Source organism: Lissotriton helveticus, chromosome 7 (assembly GCF_964261635.1).
Source record: "Lissotriton helveticus chromosome 7, aLisHel1.1, whole genome shotgun sequence".
In the NCBI taxonomy this organism is placed as follows: domain Eukaryota; kingdom Metazoa; phylum Chordata; class Amphibia; order Caudata; family Salamandridae; genus Lissotriton; species Lissotriton helveticus.
In genome coordinates, this window is record NC_136068.1 from 144,041,467 (window position 1) to 144,064,472 (window position 23,006).

General features: G+C 46.4%; 1 protein-coding gene across 7 annotated transcripts in view; it reads left to right on the forward strand.

Moving 5' to 3' along the window:
- The window catches only part of EFCAB8 (EF-hand calcium binding domain 8), a 1,715,964-nt gene that overhangs the window by 39,738 nt on the left and 1,653,220 nt on the right, over positions 1–23,006 (forward strand). For all 7 annotated transcript variants that reach the window (XM_078651814.1, XM_078651813.1, XM_078651812.1 and 4 more), the window contains one exon: positions 20,932–20,992. In XM_078651814.1, the coding sequence (XP_078507940.1) occupies positions 20,932–20,992 (61 nt within the window). The remainder of the gene's footprint in view (positions 1–20,931; positions 20,993–23,006) is intronic.

The following is a 23,006-nucleotide window of genomic DNA, read 5'->3' on the forward strand; positions in this document are numbered from 1 at the left end:
GGCGACGGCAGGGGCTTTTGCAGATACGGCCGGACGCCATTTCAGGGAAACTGGAGCGGGATTGCGGGGCCGGCCGCTTGCGTAGGGGACGCCGATCACCAACCCTGCTGCGGGCGCGGACCCGGATCGCGTGTGGACCAGAATTCTAACTACCGAAGGACAATGGCGGCTGCCGTATGCATGGAGGAACGCTGTTAGCCCAGCGCATAGCACTGGCGGTGGCTGCGGGGGGCTGAGGATGGGCGGTGATTTCTGCAGCACTGATGGGCTCACTGCAGGGTGGTAGCGCCGAGTGAACTTGAATGGCGCAATACCCGTGAACGGGCAGAAAAACCGGCTAGGGAGGACACTCGCCTACATCTTTGAGACCACATTGCTGGTTGCCTACATCTAGGCTGTACGCTTCCTGGACCTTGGGGTGGAGCTGTTGCGTGCCCACACTGTGGACGGCCAGAAACTGTGGGGGGAACCCCTGGATCAGGAGTGCTCTGGGGGGTGCATGAGAAGAGAAGAAGCTCTATAGACGATCTTTGGCTGCCGAAGCTGGGCCCTTGCGCTGAGCACGACTGGGCCCCGCTGAGAGACGTTGGCGGGCAGTGTTCCCGCGACAGGGGACCAGCGTAGCCCTTCGAGGCGACCCCGGGGCGGCTCTCGTGGAAGCCGGGATGGCCGCTACTGGTGGCGAACCCAGTATGGAACGAGGTCAGGTCGATACGACCGCCCTGATCCAAGATGGCGGGGCTCATGCCCCCTTGGAAGCATCGACTCAGGAGCAGAGGCTGAATCGGCGACTAGACAGCATATTAGAAGCGATAACTGCGACGAAGGACTCGCTGCACCAGGACATAGCGCAGGTCGCTACGGGGCTGGGACTCCTAAAGGCGGACCATGCCAAGCTCTCGGACAAAGTGAAGGACAATGAGCAACTATTGCGGGAGCTGAAGCCGGCGGTGGTCACTGTAGAACATAAACTGACCGATATCCTGAGCCGTTTGGCAACACTGGAGAGACGTGCGGAAGATGCCGAAAGTCGCAATCGGAGGAATAACGTGAGGGTGGTGGGACTTCCGGAAAAAAGTGAAGGGGACGACGCTGTGGCCTACATGGAGAACTGGTTTAAAACGGTTGTAGCACCGGAGGGCCTCTCTCCCTTCTTCTCCCTAGAACGAGCACACAGGGTTCCGGCCCGTCCGCCCCAGCTGGGCCGACCACCTAGACCGATGGTGGTTAAACTGTTGCACTATAAAGATCGTGACCTCCTAATACAGAGTAAGTTGCAAGGGGGGGTTTGACCCATGAAAGTCACTGGGACCTGGGTAATTAATGCAATAAGAGAAAGGGGCCCCAGTAAGTACACACAAAGTTATTAGTACAATGACAATCTAAATATATACACACGTAAGTCAATTTGCTAACATTGTTTTTATTACAATGAAGCTAAGCCAAAATTATTTGGTAACATTTAATGTACAAAATTAATAAATCCTATTGATATCCGTGCCCTGGAGGGGGGAGGGGGAAATGTGCAGTGAGTAAGGTGAGTATAGGAAGGGATAAGTGACATAAACACAGGGGCCAGAAGGGCCACACACTATTATATACAACAATATTTCAATTTTTGAAATAAATGACCATTGGTTCTATTGTAACCTAGACACAACCAGACTTCATAAGTGTACCAAATAACACAATATCAACATGAAGTTGGAAAACAGGAAAATAGTCGACGTTTCGACCCCTTTCCAAAAAGCAGGCTTGAATAGATCCCTTGCAGTGGGGTCTTCTTCAGGACAGAAGACATGCCTATGTTGAAAAAATGGCATCGAAGAAACGTATCAAGAGTAATTTAGCAAGTTCAATCCCAAATGCAGTGAAGGGAAATGCCGCATGTTAACGGTAAAATCAACACATGATTGTAGGAAGAGTTGATAGATCACTCAGTGATCGCAGCGTCTCGGTAGACGAAGAAATCAATTGGCCGGGATGTAAATTCGAAATCCAAGTATTAATCAGACCAGCATCTAATGTGTGGTTAAATCTCGGGGAAACCTCTACAACCGCTACAATGGACGTGCCAAACGCTACTGCCATTACTCGCGATCATGTCAATGTCCATACGTTTCTTCGATGCCATTTTTTCAACATAGGCACTGCCACCATCTTGCTTCTAGAGGTTCATTGTATTGTCCAGACTCTACACCCTATGAGGGTAGTTCTTTCTCCACCTTTTGAAAACAACCATCCTGGTCTGTGTCCCTGTCTTCTGTCCTGAAGAAGACCCAACTGCAAGGGATCTATTCAAGCCTGCTTTTTGGAAAGGGGTCGAAACGTCGACTATTTTCCTGTTTTCCAACTTCATGTTGATATTGTGTTATTTGGTACACTTATGAAGTCTGGTTGTGTCTAGGTTACAATAGAACCAATGGTCATTTATTTCAAAAATTGAAATATTGTTGTATATAATAGTGTGTGGCCCTTCTGGCCCTTGTGTTTATGTCACTTATCCCTTCCTATACTCACCTTACTCACTGCACATTTCCCCCTCCCCCCTCCAGGGCACAGATATCAATAGGATTTATTAATTTTGTACATTAAATGTTACCAAATAATTTTGGCTTAGCTTCATTGTAATAAAAACAATGTTAGCAAATTGACTTACGTGTGTATATATTTAGATTGTCATTGTACTAATAACTTTGTGTGTACTTACTGGGGCCCCTTTCTCTCCTAATACAGAGGGCACGCTCCCAAGGCCCGTTCCAAGTGGACAATAACGAGGTTACGGTCTTCCCGGATTATACACAGGAGGTCCAGAGGAATAGGGCGTCCTTCCTGGCCGTGAAAAAAGAATTGAGGGAAGAAGGGATTCAATACTCATTGCTCTTCCCAGCCAAGCTAAGAGTGATCCTAGATGGGAAAACACAATTCTTCCAAACCCCGGATGAGGCTTGGTCATGGCTTGAGCTTTATCGTGCTGGAACGGACCGCACTGGCAAAAGCGGAAGGGACACGCAGAAACCGCTCCGGATCAGAAAATCACAGCGCATCCGTAAACGGAATAAACTCAAAAGAGCGATGCGGGATGCGCAAATGGCGGCAGACAGGAAGGGCGCACTAGCGGCAACAGCGATCATCACGGGATCACAGCAGGAGAAGACATCGGAGGGATCGGACTCTGACGAAGAGGGATTGAAAACGGGAGGGGACGAGTCGGAAGCAGAGAGCTCGAAGGGACCAGCGGTCACCCCGCACACTTCGGATGGACTATTTAACGAGTGATTTCTCAGAGACATGACCAACTCTGACATTTGTACTGGGGCAGTCTCTCCAGATGCTGAACGTACTATCAGGTATGGGGCTGCGACTGCAGTATGGGATCGTGGGCGCGGGGAGGGAGCTCTGCTGGCCCTGGATCGGCGCTAATTCACCCTCTTGTGGCCCTTAAGGCTTTCTGTGGTGGAGACCACAGATTAGTGTAATGTATGTTGTGTTACGAGTTTGGAACGGGGCTGAAGCTGGGTTATTAAGTCCTGTCCTGGGGAGAGGGGTTTGGGGAGTTTTCTGGGGAGTTCTGACTGGGGGACACAACTGCTGCGATGTGGGGGGTGATAGATTGTTGCTGATCCTATGCGGAGACGACTGCTATGGGGACGTTACCTAATTTGAAATGCATTTCATGGAATGTCCGTGGACTTCGAACGATGGTAAGACGTCACAAGGTGCATTCCCACTTGGTGAGGCGTGGCATTCAGATTGCAATGCTACAAGAAACTCATTTGACCAAGAAGGAATGCACTGCACTACAGAGGAGGTGGCGTGGGCAGGTGTTTGGTACCACATACTCAGCATTCGCCAGGGGGGTGCTGATCTGGATAAGGGCGGGGATACCGTTTCAGGTCATGAACCAGCGGATAGACCCTGAGGGTAGATACGTGGTGGTAGAGGGGAGGCTATACGGTCGAGAGGTAACGCTATGTAGTGTGTACGCCCCCAATGCTGATCAGGCCCATTTTTTTGATAAATTAACGAGCTCGCTAGCCCATTTCATGGCAGGCCCCATCATAATGGGAGGAGACTTTAATTCGATCACTAATGTGGAACTTGATAGATCGCACCCACCATTGGCCGACTCAACTGTGCGTAGATTAGCCACTTACAGGAAAGAATGGCAAGAGAGATGGGGACTGTTAGATGTGTGGAGAGAACAGCATCCTGAGACAAGGGACTACTCCTTTTTCTCAGCGTTACACGCATTGCACGTCAGAATAGACTTGATCCTCTGTAGTAGCCCGTTAGCTGCCATGGTGACTCACACGGAATATTTGACCAGGACAATCTCAGATCATAATCCCCTATTGGTGTCAGTGCAGTGGCAACAGGTGAGATCAGCGGTCCCCACATGGAGGCTGCAGCCTTACACACTAGAGGATCCGGTGTTTAGCGACACGGTCCAACAGGGCATTGAACACTATTTTGGGGTGAATGAGGGCTCCGCGGCCACGAGATCGATAGAATGGGATGCGATGAAAGTGGTGGTGAGAGGCGTATGTATGGGCCGGTTCTCGAATGTGAGGACGTCAGTCTTGAATGATCTGGTAAAGGCTGAAGATGTGCTGAGGGGATTAGAGCAGCGTAGGCCTGAGCGACCAGACCTACAGGAGCAGTTGCTCGAGGCTAAGGAAATGGTGGCGAAGGAAACTGAGCGGTTGCGGTGCTATGATTATAAGCTGTACACTATCAAGGTTCATGCGGAAAGAGATAAAGTGGGTACGCTCCTTGCCAAGCTTGCCAACCCAGAACCTAGGGGGTGCCTGATCATGAGTATAAAAACGGAGACAGGAGACGTAGTTTACTCGCAATTAGCGGTCCTATCGCGCTTTAAGTCTTATTACACAGATTTATATGAATGCCAGTTAGAGGTGGAGGCTTCGGAGATAGGGGATTATTTGGAGTCTGTCCCTTTGCCGATGCTAGATGACGAGGATGCAGAAGATATAGGGGGACCCATAACGCTGTCAGAGATTAAACTGGCTGTTAAACAGATGGCCAGAAACAAAACGCCGGGGGTGGATGGCCTACCAGTTGAATTTTATGCAAAATTTATCGACATATTAGCACCCAGGCTATTTATAGTGTATTCGGAAGCGGGACAGAGGGGACATTTGCCCGAATCGATGAGGGAGGCGCTGGTGGTTCCACTGCTGAAACCAGGTAGAGAGGCATTGGACGTGACATCCTATCGACCCCTGTCCATGCTGACGGTGGATTATAAGAACTTAAGCCGTATCCTGGCCACCAGACTCCTACCGTACATGACCAGATTAGTTCATAGGGACCAGGCAGGGTTTATCCCTACCAGGAACACTTCCATGAATATACGCCGGTTGATCCAGATGCTAGACAGTGCCGGGGACTCCCCTCATAGCCCGGTGGCATTATCGGTTGACATCGAAAAGGCTTTCGATAGCCTGGAGTGGCAGTACCTGGATGAGGTGCTAGTGAAATTCGGCATAGGTGAAGGTTTCAGGAGGTGGACGAGGGTTCTATACTCCTCTGCTACAGCGAGGGTACGTCTGGGTCCGGTAATATCCTCGGCTTACCCGGTGCGTAGGGGGACGAGGCAGGGATGCTCGCTCTCTCCCTTGTTGTTCGCACTGGCGATGGAACCTTTGGCAGCACTGGCAAGGTCAGGCGCAATGTATCAAGGGGTAATGCAGAGAGCGAAGTCGCATTACATATCACTGTATGCGGATGACCTGTTGCTGTACCTAGCCGACTCCGGACGAGCCCTGGAGATGCTATCCAGATTTGGTAGGATGTCGGGCCTTAAGGTGAACTGGGCCAAAACTTGTGTTTTTCCATTGCAGGAGGGCACACCGTGCCCCCACCCTCACGCTGGAGGTGGTTTGGGAGCCCTCCAGCTTCACTTACTTAGGTGTCCGCATATATCACGAGACTGCGAACTTGTTAGAGGGAAATGTGGGGCATTGCATGCGTGCGCTGAGGGGCTGCATGGCCTTTTGGGCGTCCCTCCCCTTATCTGTGCTGGGCCGAGTGGCACTATTGAAGATGGTGGCGCTTCCGCGGCTACTTTATTATTTTAGGACATTGTTGGTCTGGATCCCGCAGCGTATATTTAAAGAACTACAGATGATGGTGACTGGCTTCCTGTGGGGCCAAGGACGGCGCCGGGTGGCGCTGAAAACCCTGACTAGGCCCAAGCTCGAAGGGGGGATGGCAATCCCCGACTTTAAATTATATTATCTGGCAGCACAGCTGCAAATATTGACGCAGCATGTGGCCAGGGAATTCAGGGGACCAGACCTCGACCGAGGGTTCGGTATTCAGCGACATGTCTTGTCCTACGTAATCATGCAACAGAAACTAGATATGAGGGACCTCACGATGGAGGAAAGGACACTCAGGCTCTGCTGGAACAGGAGTCTGAAGAGAGCGAAGAGCACCCGGTCATATGCACCAGAGATCCCACTGGGGATGCTGACTGCGCTGCCTCATGGGGGCGATTGGTCCCCGTTATCTGAGTGGGAGGAGGTGGGATTGCAGATGGTGGGAGACCTATACTCTGAAGGGACACTGGTCCCCTTCCGGACTTTGCAGGAACAGTTTGGCCTACCAGACGGTAATTTTCTGCTGCACGCAGCAGTGGTTGCAGCGCTGCAAAAGCACTGTAAGGGAGGGCTGGCTGAGCCGGAGACGACTATGGCATGCCAATATGTGGTTATGGCTGCGGGCACTACCAAGGCGGTGACCTGCCTCCATGCTAGAATGTTAAACGAGGGACTGGAACCACTACTGGCACTGAAGGCAAAATGGGAGGATAGTATAGGTAAACCCATACCGGACACGATCTGGGGACATATTTTAGGACGAACATGGAAGGGCACGTGGAATGCCCGATTCCAGCAGGTACCCCGGAGATGATTCAGCGGTACTTTCGGGTGCATGACGCCATGTGCCCGAGGTGCTTGGCGCCTGAGGCGGACCTGGATCACCTTTTGTGGGGATGTCCGCGGCTGAGGTCATATTGGCCTGACGTGGGGGAACTCCTGAACATGGTTACGGACAGGGAGGTAGATTTCGACATGGCGGCATGTCTGCTGCTCTGGTTCCCTCACAGAAAGAGGACGAAAATCACAAGCAAATTTATAGACTTGGGACTCATGTTGGCTCAGAGAGAGATCACCTGGCACTGGAAATCTAAAGAAGGCCCTTCAGTGAGAAGGTGGATGAATGAACTGTTGAAATGGGCCAGTAGCGAAGGTATCCTTAGGATGCGACAAGCTGCCAAGACTGATAATGATAAAAGCTTGGAAATGGCGAGAGCATGGGAAATGATAGTTCAAGCATTGCGTGATTACATGGTAGAGGATGAGGATGACGCGCAAGGGATGACAAGGACTCCATGAGATGTAAATGAGCAGACGTTACCCCCGATTAGTGGCGTGCTCCAGTTCTATTACAGCTTACATACACCCACATCAGCGGCAGTTGGGGAGGGTGGAGGGGGGAAGGGAGGGTTTGGTAGGGGTAGTTAGGCACACCGACACAGTTGCGGAGGGAGCTGGGAGATGGGATCTGGGGCGAGATCACAGTACTGGGGCCCCGGAGGTCTAAGGCAGGAACCCGGGAGGTGAGAATAGTATATCCCCAAGATGGTCACCACAAGAGGAAAAGATAGGACTACATTGCAATAGGGGCTACGCGCTGAAATTTCCTCCGCAAGATGTTTGGTTATGATTGGTGATGCATAGGGGGGTTGTTTTTTTTTTTTTGTTTTTTTTTAGGGGGGTAAAAAGCGGAAACCGAATAGTGTTGTTAATCGACCACCCATGTGAGGTGGGCACTGTGACATCTCCTTGCAAATGTGATCTGGCACGCCGCCCGACCTCCGGGATGTGGGCTGAATGGCTGTGTACGATTTTCCTGTCACCAGGGTGTTTCGTGATGTCGCAAGTGTACTGATTGACCTGTTCTGAGGTCTTGTTTCTAATTCTGCAATAAAAACAACTTAAAAAAAAAAATGGAACAAACACAGAAAAACTCCAGCGTGTATTACTGTAACCTTGAACTTTCACTTTAACATGACGTAAAAAGTTTGGAGCTCTGAGTAGTCGACGTGCACTGCACAAAAAGACACATTGGAAAGCAGACTCATTTCCAATCTCAGCAGAGAGGCCAGTGACTGAATGGGCACAGGGCGTGGCAAACCGATCCCCTATTCCTCTACAGCAGGTCCTTCAAGAGCCGGGATGAGGCACGTGACTCACCAAAGGCTATGCAGCCCCTAAACATGAGACTACACACATAAAGGGACCGCACATCTATCAGACGAAATAGCATAAATAATGCAGGTAGTCATCCTCCGAGGAGAATGGCCTCTCTGGCACAATTGACACATTTCACTGTCGGAGGCGAGAGCAGGAGTCTGACACTGGAAGCCAAGGAGCTGTTAAATATTTGATATTAACTGCACAATTCACGGTTCGAGGGCCAGCGAAGGGAGAGGGGAGGGCATTTACTCGCGAGCTCGCGCAAAAGAGCAATTTGACCAAATCCAGGCGAAAGGAGGGCGACGGCGCCTTAGACTAGCCACTCAGGAACTCGAATACAGCCGACTGACCCGGCCCACCCTGGCTCCATGACCTCAGCGCGATTCGGCGCACACCGGTAACATCCGGAGGGCGTTCTCATTCTGAACTGTAGCACTACGCTTGCTCTCGCCTTATGGTTCCGAGTCCAAACGGAATATAAATTCTCAATCGTGATTATTGATTAAGTCCCTGCCAACCCTTCCCAGACCTTGGCCCCACTGGCCCCGGATTGGTTCATGCTCCACGCTCTGTGGCAAAAGAGGCTTATATTGAAAGGCAATTATTGACTTGTCCTGATGATGGTCCCCGTTATTTAGTAATGGGACCGAAACGCCGTCGACCTAAGTACCATATACTTGTGTAATGAATTTCTATGCAATGCTATGTAATGGTACCTATTCAAATTTTCTGTATGATTGGATTTCTACAGAAATTGCTGCTCTTGCCTTGTAAGCCCTGTCCTGTTGTGTCTGTATATTTGTGTGGTTGGGTACAGGCTTGTGCCCAACACCAGTGAAATGTTGAAGGTTATTACGTTGTTCTAAAATTCTTTATTAAGTAAAAATTTAGAAGACCTCTGTCCGGCTGGACATGTCATCATCAATATAGAACTGACTGGGTCTATATTTATTTCCTACTCATTCTTGTCTCCTTGCTTGGGACCGTTGTTGTTCTTGTATATTAGACTAGCCACTGGCGCATTTTAGCTCTTGGGCTGGTACGAGGAAGGTTAAACAGTGCCAATCTTGGCCATACAGCCCCCAGCATATGGATGCAGCGCTAGACGAGCCTGAATGACGTACAGCGCAAGCATAACACCCTGAAGTACATCGCTTGAGGTATAGGAACGCAGGCTAAATTAAAATATGCCTATCGGGCAGCAACACTAAACCAGAGAAGAAGCAAGACAAGATAAGAACAAGCAGCTCCTGAAAGACACGGACAGCGGGAGGGGGGCAGGATACGACCACACGGGACCGGGAGACACGCAAACACGAAAAACAAACAGGGAGACGACATGAGACGGGGTAGAGGTACAAAGTGACAAGAAAATATAAACAAAATGCTGCTTACCTGATCGCAAATACAAAGTACTTCCTGGCAACTTCAATCGCGCAGCCCACTCCTGCAAAGGACACTTCGAAAAAGACCAAAACATGCCGAGACCAAAAAAAAAAATAACATCCGCCCACCGCCGCAATGACGCACGAAAATGGGCGGGATGAGTAAAAATCGTGGGAACGCCCACGAATCTGCTCGGGGAATGAGTGACGCATCTCTGTTCCAATGGCTAGCCTCCATTTATGGAGCTAGCCAATGGGACAGAGAGGCGGAACGAAGCCCCATACTTGTTTACAAAAGTTTTCGCCTGTGCGATACTGCTTGCGCAGTAAACGCCAGGCGAAACCTAAAAAGGTGATAACCCTTACAGGACAGCAAATCATGTCTAAGCATATTATAACCCCAAGAACTCAGGAAGAAGATCAAGAAGTAAGATAATAAAAAATGTGCAGAAGAAAACTGAATGTGAGGGAAAGACCCATAGTAAAAACAAAATTTGTCAGAGAGATTAAAGGAATCAAAATTCTTCTAGTTAAATTAAGCATCAGGCAGCTGTATAAGCTTAAACTGTATTTGTGAGTTAATAAATAGCTCAGGCCAAGTGCTAAAAAGTCAAGCATATCCAAAGGAAAATATCAACACCAGAAAGAATAAGGCATGATAAGGACGGAAAGTAAGACATGAATGATGTATCATGTCAGTTAACTCATTGCATGCAGTTAAGAGCAAGCTCGAACAGTAAAAGACCCACCAAGAATATCTTAAATGAATCAGGCCGCTTGAAGTTGTGGAATTGATAACCACAAAGAATTTGTCGGTCGCTGCAGGAAGTGGATGTGGTAACAAACAGGAAATTACTACGTCAGACAGGTCCTATACATTGACAAATAAATGGAAACATTTAGTAAATCATGGTCACGTAATAAATGAGCATCTAGTCATCTAGACTTAGAATCTCAAATCCAGTACTACGGTGAGGCCGGACAAGTAAGGATGCACCCCATGTATATGTGAACTAGTAAGATCTATTGAAGGATTCTGGAATAAAGAACCCACCAAATAAATAGAAGACCTATCAATAAAGAGTCCTATGTCAACATAACATGGCATTAAACTAGTGATCTTAGTATATAGAGAAACAGATTCACATTAATGTTGTATATAAACCATAGCAGTCTAAAATAGCATTTCCTGAGACAAAGAGAAAAAATGATAATCCAAATCAGTCAAGTATCATAAAGGCCAGGATCGAGAATGAAGCCTATCTGACATACACACAAGGGGTATTACCATGGCAGGCGCTCACCCAGTATAAGATAAGACGCAGGGAGAAGGTTCTTAAGTTTTGTATGTGGATTGGCTCGCTTAAAGAGACCGACTTGTGTCCTAAGAGAGTGTCTCTAAAAAATGAGTATTTGGAGAAATCCGGTTATTCACACAATGTTAAGTAGTTAAGGAATAAGACAACATGTCACACCACGCTCAATTATGCCTAAAGGATAGAACCACACAAATGTAATGGAATGTGGTAACAAAAACAGTAAATTGACCATATTCCCATAATAAAAAGAGATATGTTGATGTTGGGCACTCACCCGGTATGGGGTACAGGTCGGTAATAGGATTCCAATATACTGTTTATAGTATTAAATTGAAGTGTCACCTCCTACATCCATAAATAATGTCCAAAATCTATCGAGAAAATGTACAAAACATGCATCCATATTATCCTTGCGTTAGACTTCAGCGGTGTGGTATAACAACCACATGGATTACATATTCATCACCTTAGCTTTTGGAGACCTGTTTCTCTTGATAAGATTGATGATGCTCTCTGATTTGGACGCGGCTCAAGGTACATTACAGTGGTAGCTTCATCCCCCAAAGCCATGCAGCAGATGTACCGCTCTACTGTAACACTCCAGTAACCATGGTTGCCGGCAACCAGGGGTGGGGAGCCATATTGGGAGGTTGTAAAAAATTGGGTTATTGGTTCATGGGGGTATGGGCCCTTCTCAAGCAACAGCTACAATACTTGTCAGGGTGGACCACAAAAAGTCACTAAATTAACCTTTTGTTAAGCCTCAAGTAGCTTGGCACAAAAGCAGTCAAGCTTACGTTAGAGGCAATGTGTAAAGTAGTTATGCAGCACCTAAACAGGAAGTGAAAACACAACACTAGAAAAATATCACACCAGTTTAGAAAAATGTGAGTGCATTTTGTTGTGACTTGTTAAAGTTTAAAGTGCAAAATAGCACCCAAAAGATCAAAACATCAACTGTGGAACATCTAGTCGTGTGAGACTGGGCAAAGTAGAAAATGATGGCCAACCTCTATGGAGCGCGGTTCGGATACTCCTAGTGGATTGGGTCCGGTCTCTGGTTACCTTAGGACTTAGAAGAACTTTTAAAGAAAAATGTCTAAGAAGGTAAAGTTCAGCGGAGCAAGGCAGCCGGTGGTGTCTATGTTGGGGAGCTGCTGGACGGGGTCGCCGGTAAGGTTTCTTCATTTGGATGAGGCACTTTTTTAGGCGTTGAAGATCTCCAGCTGGAAGAAGCTGCAGGCTGTGGCGGATGAGGGCTCTATGAGGCCGGTTGCAACTTCTGTGAGGAGCCGCAGAAGAGGACTTGATGCTTCGGAGAAGAACATAGCAGGAGCTGTCCAGCCTTACACATTGGGCAGATTAGTGAGCAGGTATGTTACGGTCGCCTCTCGGTTCTCAGAGTACTTTTCATCAGAAAAATTTCTAAGTTCCCTAGTTTTGGATTTTGGCTATCGGCGCACCTTTAGCATCACTTCTAAGGGTTCAGGATTAGAGAGGCAACAATTGAAGGGTCAGGACTCATTCTTGCTGGGTCCAGGTGCAGGTTGCAGTTGGTTGGAGCCTTTTCTGTCCCTGAGGCTCTTATTATGAGGTCAGCCAACTTTCCCTTGGAGTAACTCTGGTAGTCCTGGGTTCAAGCAGATAAAGAGGTTTAACCTCTTCCATGCTCATGACGAGAGGCACGGTTGAGCTGCACTCATGACGAGCAGAGCTCGTCATGACCGTTGGAACCTTCACATGTGGGGATAATTTCCCCGCTGTGCTGAACGTTCCAAAACGGGTGTGGCTGTGACGAGCTCCGCTAGTCATGAGTACAGCTGCACTGTGCCTCATGATGAGCCGAGCTCGTCACAAGCACAGCGGCGCTGCGCGCGACCCCCCTCCCCCCGCACAGCGGGGGGAAAACACCCCGCAGCAAAGGGGTTAAAGAAGCAGACCAGTGCTGTGAAGGTACAGGGCAGGTTTCGGGCTGCAGGGTAGTTGTCATGGTGCAGCAGAGCAATCCTCAGAAGTAGTAAACAGGAAAGGGCGCACACTGCTCCACCTATCAGCTGGATTGCCCCTGTGCATACTGGGTCATGCAGTTTGTTTTTCTTCGCACATGGTAAGAAAGGGTTTGTAAGTATTTCACCAGGTTTGGTGTAAGTAGGTACTTGTTGTCTCCAGGCATCTCTAGACACGAGCATCGACTCGTGTTTCTGGATCAATATCCTTCATCAGTAGAGATAAGTAATGAGGCCGCTGAATAGGCTTCCCAACGAACAGTCACAGGCTTCGATGCCTACCGGGCGAGCAGGTGAAGCACCACTAGCTTGTCAGGTAGGGAGGTTCACGGGAGCCCTTAAACAGTACACAGGAAAGGGTGCACACTGCTCCACCTCTCAGCTGGATTGCCCCTGTGCATACTGGGTCATGCAGTTCGTTTGTCTTCGCACATGGAAAAGAAAGGGTTTGTAAGTATTTCACCAGGTTTGGTGTAAGTAGGTACTTGTTGTCTCCAGGCATCTCTAGACACGAGCATCGACACTCGTGTTTCTGGATCAATATCCTTCATCAGTAGAGATAAGTAATGAGACCGCTGAATAGGCTGACCAACGAACAGTCACAGGCTTCGATGCCTACCGGGCACGCAGGTGCAGCACCACTAGCTCGTCAGCTAGGGAGGCTCACGGGAGCCCTTAAACAGTAAACAGGAAAGGGCGCACACTGCTCCACCTCTCAGGTACTACAATTAGAAGTGCACCATCTCAAGGAGTCAGCACATCACTTACATGCCAGGATAGAAGATGCTAGAGGTGTGACAACATTGGCCTGGTAGGAGTTCCCAAAAAACCAAAGGACATAGCTGCTAAATGCTTTATTGACGACTTCGTAACCAACATAATCAAACCCAGATACCTTTCTTGTCAGTTTGTGGTCGAGAGTATACATGCTGGGGCACGCCTAGCACGGTGTCGAAAGCTGCATCCACAACTGTAGACACCGTGAAGTGATTTTAAGAGCTGCCTGACAGAATGGTCCTTTGCAGTTTGAGAATAACTTCACTATGCTGTTCCTAGACTACAAAGACTAGAAAAAATGGTTAGGGATTCTGCCCACCTCACCCTCCCGTACCTGAGCAGGAGACATCCAAGGATGAAAAAGTAAAAACAAATGGTACTGAAGGGATCAATCTACTTTTAATTATCAAACAAGAAACAATCAATTGTCTTGTGATTTGCGAATTATACGCAGCGTAAGTATATATTAGTTCATATACACATATATGAGCGAACAGCCAGAGAGGCACAATATAAACAGATAACACAATCTATATACAACACATCACATGTACATTATATACAAATACACAGAACACTATACAATACCAAAACACTTCTCTGTACCCTTGAGACAAAAGAATAGATAGATACACCAATTTACATATGTACCTCCTCTCAATTTGGGGTGGAGTACACAACAAAATGGTAGCCCCAAAAACAAAAACACCAGGGGGTTAACTTATCAACCCAGCCTACATTTGTGTTGGTGTGCCTAGGAAAAAAATCCAATCTTCCTTAAATTTTTACAGGGGACTCCGTTCAAAGCATAAGGTGTCGACGCAGTCGCGGTCGCGTTTCAGCCAGATGATATAGGCTTCATCAGGACATGGGTACTCTAGTAACAACAAATACATATATTATCCTCTTTCTACCTAAACAAGAAAACACATTACAGCTGCTAGAATTAAAAAACCTTCTCCCCCACAAGTGGAAATGCAGTGTCAATGGGTGATTCCGTCAAAGAAAGAAAAAACGCAAGAAAAGGGGAAAGTCCAAGAACAAATAAAAATCCAATAAATGTAAATAATAAATGATAAATAATAAAGGAGACTATCAAAAAGACCCCAACCACACCTCCAAGTGGACAACTCAAGCATGCGACAAAATTTAAACGCTAATGACAATCGAACAAATCACCTTATACCCCAAAGTGTATTAATGCATATACATGCCAAGTACTACCAAAACACATCACGTGTCCAATAAAAGGACCTATTCTTCTCGGCCCTGGCTCAACCTCGGGCTGGTATGGCCGGCCCCCCCACAACCACCAAGGTGGGTGGGGTAGGAACCACCGTCTAGACTCTATTCCCGTGGACTCTACATAAAGGAAACATATAAAAGGCAGTCAATCAATCCCAGGGGAAGATCTAACAGGGGGGACGTTGCCACACAAACACCATCACTGACAACAGGATATCTAACACAAAGCATGGTACACCTACCTTTATATCTTCGTAATGTCCGCCCAGGTAGAGAATAATCTCTGAAGTGGATCAAGTCTCGCAATCTTCCTACAATCATGCCCGACCCCAGGAGAAAGAAGAAGAGAGGAACAAAAAACCGTCAATCACTCGACCCTCTCTCCTCATTCCCCTCCACCAATATCCAAACAGAGCTAAATAACGGTACACACATGCTGGAAAACGGGGATCTATAACCTAAACTACGTGCGTGCACCCACCTGTACTTACTCTCCAAGTCATAAAATTCACACCTAGACTACACACAGGAAGTCCAAGCAAACTGACTATTTTTTGACAAGGTGAAAGCAGAGCTCCAAAAGTGCACTATTCAATATATGATGGTCTTTCTGGCTTAGTTGCGGATCCTGGTGGAAGGGAAAACATTTTTTTCACAACGCTGGAGAATGTCTGAAAATGGCTGGAGGGGTGATGACCTGTGGAAAGTAATTGACACAGAGGGAGACAGACATCAACTAGAGAAGTGACTCAAGTGGTAGAAACACTAAGGGACGGAGAGGAAATGGTAGCACCTGCATGGGATGACAAAATACCTGGACCATCCCATCCCTGATAGACCTTGTGACCAATAATGTTGTATCTCAAAAGATAACGGAACAAAGGCAGGCGAAGGTCACAGATAGGAGTGACTGTAAACCAAGCACACCAATTGCAAGAAATGCTCACCTTCATTTGAAACAGGAGGTGGCAAAGTTTCTGATATTGCAGAAACGGGTTTGGATTTTTGTTTGTGGTGCGGTGACAAGCACCTCAATCATTGGGGTGGTGGGTAGTTCCACCCTTGCAGCATGAGGTAGTAGGCTGGGGGGATTTGTTGGGGTGGGAATGTTGAGGTTGACTTTATCAGGTACACAAGAGCAGAAAAGTAGGGAGGGGCATGCAGGGTCCCACCTAGTGCCTCCATGTGGTGAGTACAGCGAGGCAACACACAACCCATACAATGACTCTAAATATACTTTAATGAATATCGGTGATCTGGATAACAGACTAAAAAGAGGTGTAGTACTGAGATTTCTGTCCAGGCATTCCCCGATTTGATTCTACTACAAGAGACTCACCTTAAGGGGAGTAATTGGGGCGTCCTGATTAGGGGCACGTATAGGGTGTTGATACATTTGAGGTTCACTTCCAGTTTCCGTGGGGTCGGAATCCCGGCTCGTAAGTCACTCCAGCTCCAAGTTGACTGGACGTGGGTTGATCCTGCAGGTTACTATTCCACAGTGTGTGGGAAATGGAATGGAGAAAAACTGGTGGTGGCCTCTATGGATATCCCTCCAGGATTGCAGACAAGTGGGTTATTAAAATTAAAGGGAGTGAATGCTGAAATGCCGTAAGTGCTCCTGCTGATGGATAGAGACTTCAGTTTCACAACAAGTGGGGAAATGGATAGTTACCGCACCCACTCTGCAATGTAGGGACTATAAGTATCTGCTAACATTTGTGGCTGCACTGGGGCTGGTGGATCTCTTTAATGGGGGAGCACCCTACGGTAATATAGGATTCATACACATCTAACGTTATGGATTCCATGCCCTGATTAGACTGTGTTCCAGTACTGGAGATACAGGGGGTGGAGGCATACAACAAGACAAGATACTTATTGTGGGGCATATCCTATCACTCCCCTGTGACCACTAGACTTGAAATGCTGATTGTTAAGACATACTGAGTGGAGGCTAGATGCTTGGGAATTGGCAGATTGGAATACATGAAGACAACTGTCAGATGTAACAGATATATTTCAAGGAGAATAGTGGAACAGTGGGTTCTAGTCGATCTCTGGGAGCTCTAACAAAGAGGGAACACTTCAAGTGTTGCAAAGCAATCTTATTCTGAAAATTCAAAGCAGTTCAAATGTTCATCACCTGATTATTTCTACTTTTAATCCATATATGAGGATGGGCCATAATACAGTTTTCAAAAAACATTTTAATTTTGTTTCATCAATACTTCGCACTTCAGCCCAGTCAACACGTTTCGTCATGAAGAGGACTTCATCCAGGTTTGCAAAATCTATCTGGAATAGGTATGTACCAGTGTTAGTAGGGCATTAAAAGAGCAGTCCATCGCAAGTGGGTTCTGCAGAGTAATGCAGAAAAGCATGCAATGGCGCCAACACAGGATAGTTGTTTCTGTCGATCTCTGGGATACGTACAAAATGGTTGTCAGGTTTCCCCATCATGCAGTTACAGAGCACACTATCTCTAGCAGCTAATACCAAGCTAATGTCCTCTGATCAATATGGATAGATCAATACAACACAAACCACATACAACTGGGTCCAAAGAAGACATGTGAATGCTGCTAATCCCACTGTGGGGATAACAGACATGGGATGCCTAGTGCCTAGGCCGGAGACCAGAAGGGTGCCAGCTTGAAGAGTCTAATCTCCCTTCGACATTTTGCAAAGATGAAAGACATGTTGAACACAATTCTTTTCCTACTGAGCGACAAAAGTACAATGATCCATGGTATTACCCTTTCAGTTGTTGGAGGGTTCCTTGCTTGTTAGGATAGTCAACTGACTCCCACGGAACCGAGAACAATAATAAGACCTGATCGGAGCCATCAGAATTGCTCGGAGACGTCTGTGTAACTTTGCTAGATAGACTTTCAGATCTGTGATTTCTTTTTTTCTTAATAATCCAGGTGACTTTACTTTTTTCAGTGAATGCAGCCTTAATTTGCACAATTAGTGAGTGCATTGCCTAACAAGGGTTCCAAAATGGACCAGGAGCATGACAGATCTGCATACAACATGTAGAAATGATTTATTTAAAAACATAAAGAAGATCTGCTTGCAGTAAATTAGTTTTATATCACGTATGATATAAACAGTTAAATATAAACGGCCTACTACGTCAAACTGCACATGTATGACACAGCAATGTACATGGCAACGATCGCCCAGAGTTTTTTCGACCTTGTATTAGGTGGAGTTGATTTCTTTCAGTGAGATGCTATAACTTGTTTTACTGCTAGCAGCTTATTGATTATTGAAATCCAATCATTTCTTGAGGTGCCATCCTGTTCCTCTGGCAATAGTTCAACCATTATAGCAGTTGGGTCTGTCAGTAAAGGGTAACTGTCTTCTCAGTATGGAACCAGTATCTGCAGTGATTTATTCTAACGTACTGCATCTATGGTGGCTTAACCGGTTTACAGAGGTTGTTTCAGGGATTTACATTGAAAACTGGAGCAGCTACTTTTTAACTACTCTTTTCGTGAAAGTTGGTGACCTATATTACTGAGGAATCTGCCGTATCTTCATGGTAGTGAGGAGAAATTACAGTATCTTGGCAGGCCAATTTTTGTTGTGTGACTGACTGACACGGTTGCATGAAGTGCCTCAAGAATGGAGCTACAAAGCAAAATACTTATGTGATATGTTTATGCACTGCTACCTTTAAGAGATGTGAGAAAAAATATATCTTATATGCATAGGATATTGGGCTGACTTTTTTTTTCCCAAGCATTTTTATTGATTTCTCCATTAGTCAATACAACCAGAAATGTATATAATATTGACTACTGCCAATTGAAACTCACTTTCAGAATTATAAGCCAGGCGGTCAGGCATTATTGCAAAATACTTTACAGATGAAGTATTGAATAGTGTTGTGTTCTACGGTGAGCATATCCAGGAACAAAAGGTTCAAGTTTATTAAATGTAATTACTTTAATCAGAGGTAGCTTAGCCTAGTTAAATCACAGCAAAGACGAAAGTCTAGATCGATGCAAAATTGGTGCTGGCATGATGTTCGCATCATACCCATTGAAGCCTTAATCACTCTACATGGGAAATCAAATAACAAGTTTTGAAAGGAGTAGAGTATCAATGCATGTTTAATACATGGGCTTTCTTAGAGCATATTGGGTAATAGCATGTTATAGTGGCTATTTCCACAAGCCTTTGCCACCTTTAGAACGGTCATCTGGGTATAAGAAGACAGTGCTCTTTTCATGCCTATGATCCAGCATGCCAATAGCGTCCTAGGCCGTTATGATAGTTACAGGTAAATGACCAAAAAGTGATCAAGTAAACATTTTAAACATTTAAATCTAGCTCCCCTCCTCCCAGGGCATACTCCCCACCCACCGACCCCACAGAAATCTCCCTCAATAGTCCGAAAAAAATCTACAGAAAGACACTTCTGAAATGCTGAGGTATACCAATAATTTAGAGGAGGTGCCAGCACTGGCGAGGGGTTCAAACATTCAGATCCGGTGAGTCGAGGAGGAAGGCACAAGCAGGTGGGCATTCAGTTGGAAGAGTAATCCGCATTCGCAGTTGCGTTTCCTCGAAAATCTGCGAGTATTGTGTCCCAAGCCCTTGTTTGATTGAAGGGGCACCTGCCCTGGTGTGCTTTCCGAAGTAGGGCAATACTTTCCCACGTTGCCCATCGTAGTATGTCCGCCCGCCAACCCTCAATCCGAGGACTCTCAGCATTCTTCCACATCAAAGTGATTTTACATTTAGCCAACCCCAAATTCAGGCCAATGAAGCGGCTAATGACGTTGTATTTGGCGGGGTGAGGGTTAATAACCAGGAGGAAAAAATGGGGCAAAGGGGTTAGAACACGGTTGGAGGCCTTGGCCAACAGGCACACCACCTCGGACCAATAATGCAGCCCCACAGCATATGGAGGATGTCTGCCGGTGTAATGCAGCAACTCGGGCAGTCGGGGGAGGTCTGGGGGAAATACACACTAAGTTTCAAAGGAGTGAGGTTCCCCCCCTTTGAGGGACATAATAATGGATTAGTTTGAAACGAGCATTGCGAGAAATGTTGGGCGCCAGATCCCACATAAAAGCTCAGTCACCATCTGAAAGGGGGGTCCCTAGGTCCTCCTCCCATTAACCCTGCAGTACCGCAAGGGCAAACATGCATCATCCCTTAGCGCTCCATAAAGGACTGAGACCAGACGCCAAGTGTTGGAGATGTCACAGAAGAAGCGACAGCTGGGAAATTTGCATAGCCGCCATCAGGGTACCGCATAACATAAATTACCTTGGAGGTATATCAAAGTCTGTACATAGGTCCTCGAACGGCCCTAGCACGACATCAGAATACAACCAGCCCACTGTGGCCAACCCTGCTGATTCCCATTCCACAAGCGATCCTCTTCTATCCCCTGCACCAACATATATTCAAATAGGATATTAAAGATGACTGCTCCCAAAATGGTTTATGTGAAAACTGTTTCTCTTTAACATCTCAAATTACGAAAACCACCGTGCCACATTAGTGCGATGGAACAACTACACACGTCATGTGAGCACCTCCTACACCTTTTTCTGCTCCAGTCACATCTTACAATGTTACATATTACAACCTAATGACATTCTTACATTCTCTCCACAGTATTTAGTGTAAATTATGTAAGCAGCATTATTCCACTCCTAAAAGTACTTGTTATTAAAAATCAGCAAACAGAAACAAATTATTATGCTGTGATAAACATTAAGTGTGGTAATAGCAAGTAAAAGATATTGCATGAACCAAAGAATATGCAGTTTCGTTTTTTTCCTACAATATTGAATGTTGATGAATTCGGTTTTGTATTTTAGGCCATTGTTTAAAGAGGTGGTGAACAACTCCTTACTTGAAATCTTCTGTATTCCAGGTTAAAGAAAGATATTGAAACAAGTGAAATGTATGCAGCAACGCTGCTGGCAAACCGAAAGGTAATATATAGGACCATGAGTAATCCTTGCTTTGTTTCGGTTGTTGTGGGTACTGATTACGTTGTTGTATAAACTTTATTCGACAATTAAGTCATAAAAGTGATACCTAAAATACACATTTTTGCAATATATAAAATTACATTACCATTTAAATTTATATACATATTTAAAACCAGATTAAACTCAAGAAGACTATTGCCAAATATATTATTTGTTTAAAAGTCAGTTAAAAACATTAATAAAAATACAGATTTCAGTATATGCAGTACGGTTTCTGCTGCAATGTCTCTGTCCCTCCCACTGAGTTTCTGCACAACTGGAAATTATTTGATGATGTCTCCTTCCTGTCGTGCTTAAAAAGCATTAGGTCAGGATCTCCTCGGGACCCTGTCCCAATGAAGATATTGAAACAACTTGACCTCGAACCACGTAGATTCCTAATGAGGCTACTTAACATCTCTCTCAGTGAATCTCGTGTTAAACAGGATTGGAAACATGCCATGGTCGTTCCCCTACAAAAGAAATCTGGTGTGGACATTACTAACCTGGCCAACTTTAGGCCTATATCCCTGCTGCCAGCTTGTTCTAAAATTTTAGAACGCCATGTCAACTTTCAGCTAAACGAGTTTGTGGAAAATACGGGATATCTTCACCCATCCCAATCAGGCTTTCGCGCCAATTACTCCACCGAATCCGCACTTCTGGGGGTGACTGAGCGACTCCGACACGGTATTGATAGTGGTGAGACCTTTGCGCTTATCCTTTTGGATTTAAGCGCGGCTTTTGATACCGTGTCGCATTCCATTCTATTGGAGTCCCTTCACTCCCTTGGCGTTGCTGGATCTGCGCTTGCCTGGGTGGCCTCATTTCTTAATGAGCGCACTTTTCAGGTATTTTCAACCAAAGCTGAATCGGCGATCTGTTCATCTGCTTACGGCGTTCCTCAGGGGTCTATATTGAGCCCTTTGTTGTTCAATATCTACATCAGACCCCTTGCTACTATCGTAGAGGACGCCGGTCTGTCCATATACTCTTATGCAGACGACACGCAGATTGTGTTCTCCCTGTCTGGCAGTAGGTCTCAGGACACCTCGGCCCTTAAAATCGGCCTTTCTCGGGTTGCGGCCTGGATGCAGGTTAATCTGCTAAAACTCAACGGTGATAAGACTGAGGTCATTATACTTGGCAAACATAAAGATCTGTGGGGCCCTAGACACTGGCCCAGTGACATGGGTCCACTGCCTACCCCCGTGCCAGTTGTTCGTAACCTCGGCTTTCTAATCGACGAGAAACTCTCGATGCGACAACAGGCAACTAAGGTCGCTGCAATCTGCTTTAATACCTTACGCTGGTTGCAGAAGATCCTATGGATGTTGCCTGAGTCCACTCGTCGAACTGTTGTCCAGGCTCTTGTAATGTCCTGCATCGACTATGGCAATGTGCTCTATCTAGGAGCCGATAGAGCTACACTGAATATACTCCAGGTTGTGCAGAACTCAGCTGCCCGCCTTTTGTGCAATGTTCCACGAAGAATGTCTGCAACACAAGCCCTGTGTGACCTTCACTGGTTAAAAATTTCTGACCGTGTGGCCTTTAAAACCTTGTGCCTTATGTTCAAAATTCGTCAGGGTTCTGCTCCCACTTACTTGCACAATCTTGTCCGGCCTTACCAGCCTAGTCGTCCTCTCAGGTCATCAAATCAAGCCAATTTTGTAATTCCCAGAATTCGCTTGGCAAAAATGGGAGGCCGCTCTTTCGCCCATTTGGGGCCGAAGATGTGGAATGCTCTTCCGTTGGTGCTCAAAACGGAGACCAATCTTTTTGCTTTTCGCAAAAAGTTAAAAACTTTTTTGTTTTAGTTGGTCACTGTTTCTGCTCATTCCTTGCTTCAGCAATTACCTATCTTTCTTCTCTAGTCTGTCCCTGGCGCCGGGAAACCCATTACGGGTAGCTGAGCGCAATACAAATTCAATAAATAATAATAATAATAATAAGTCCCAAAAATATTTGCTCA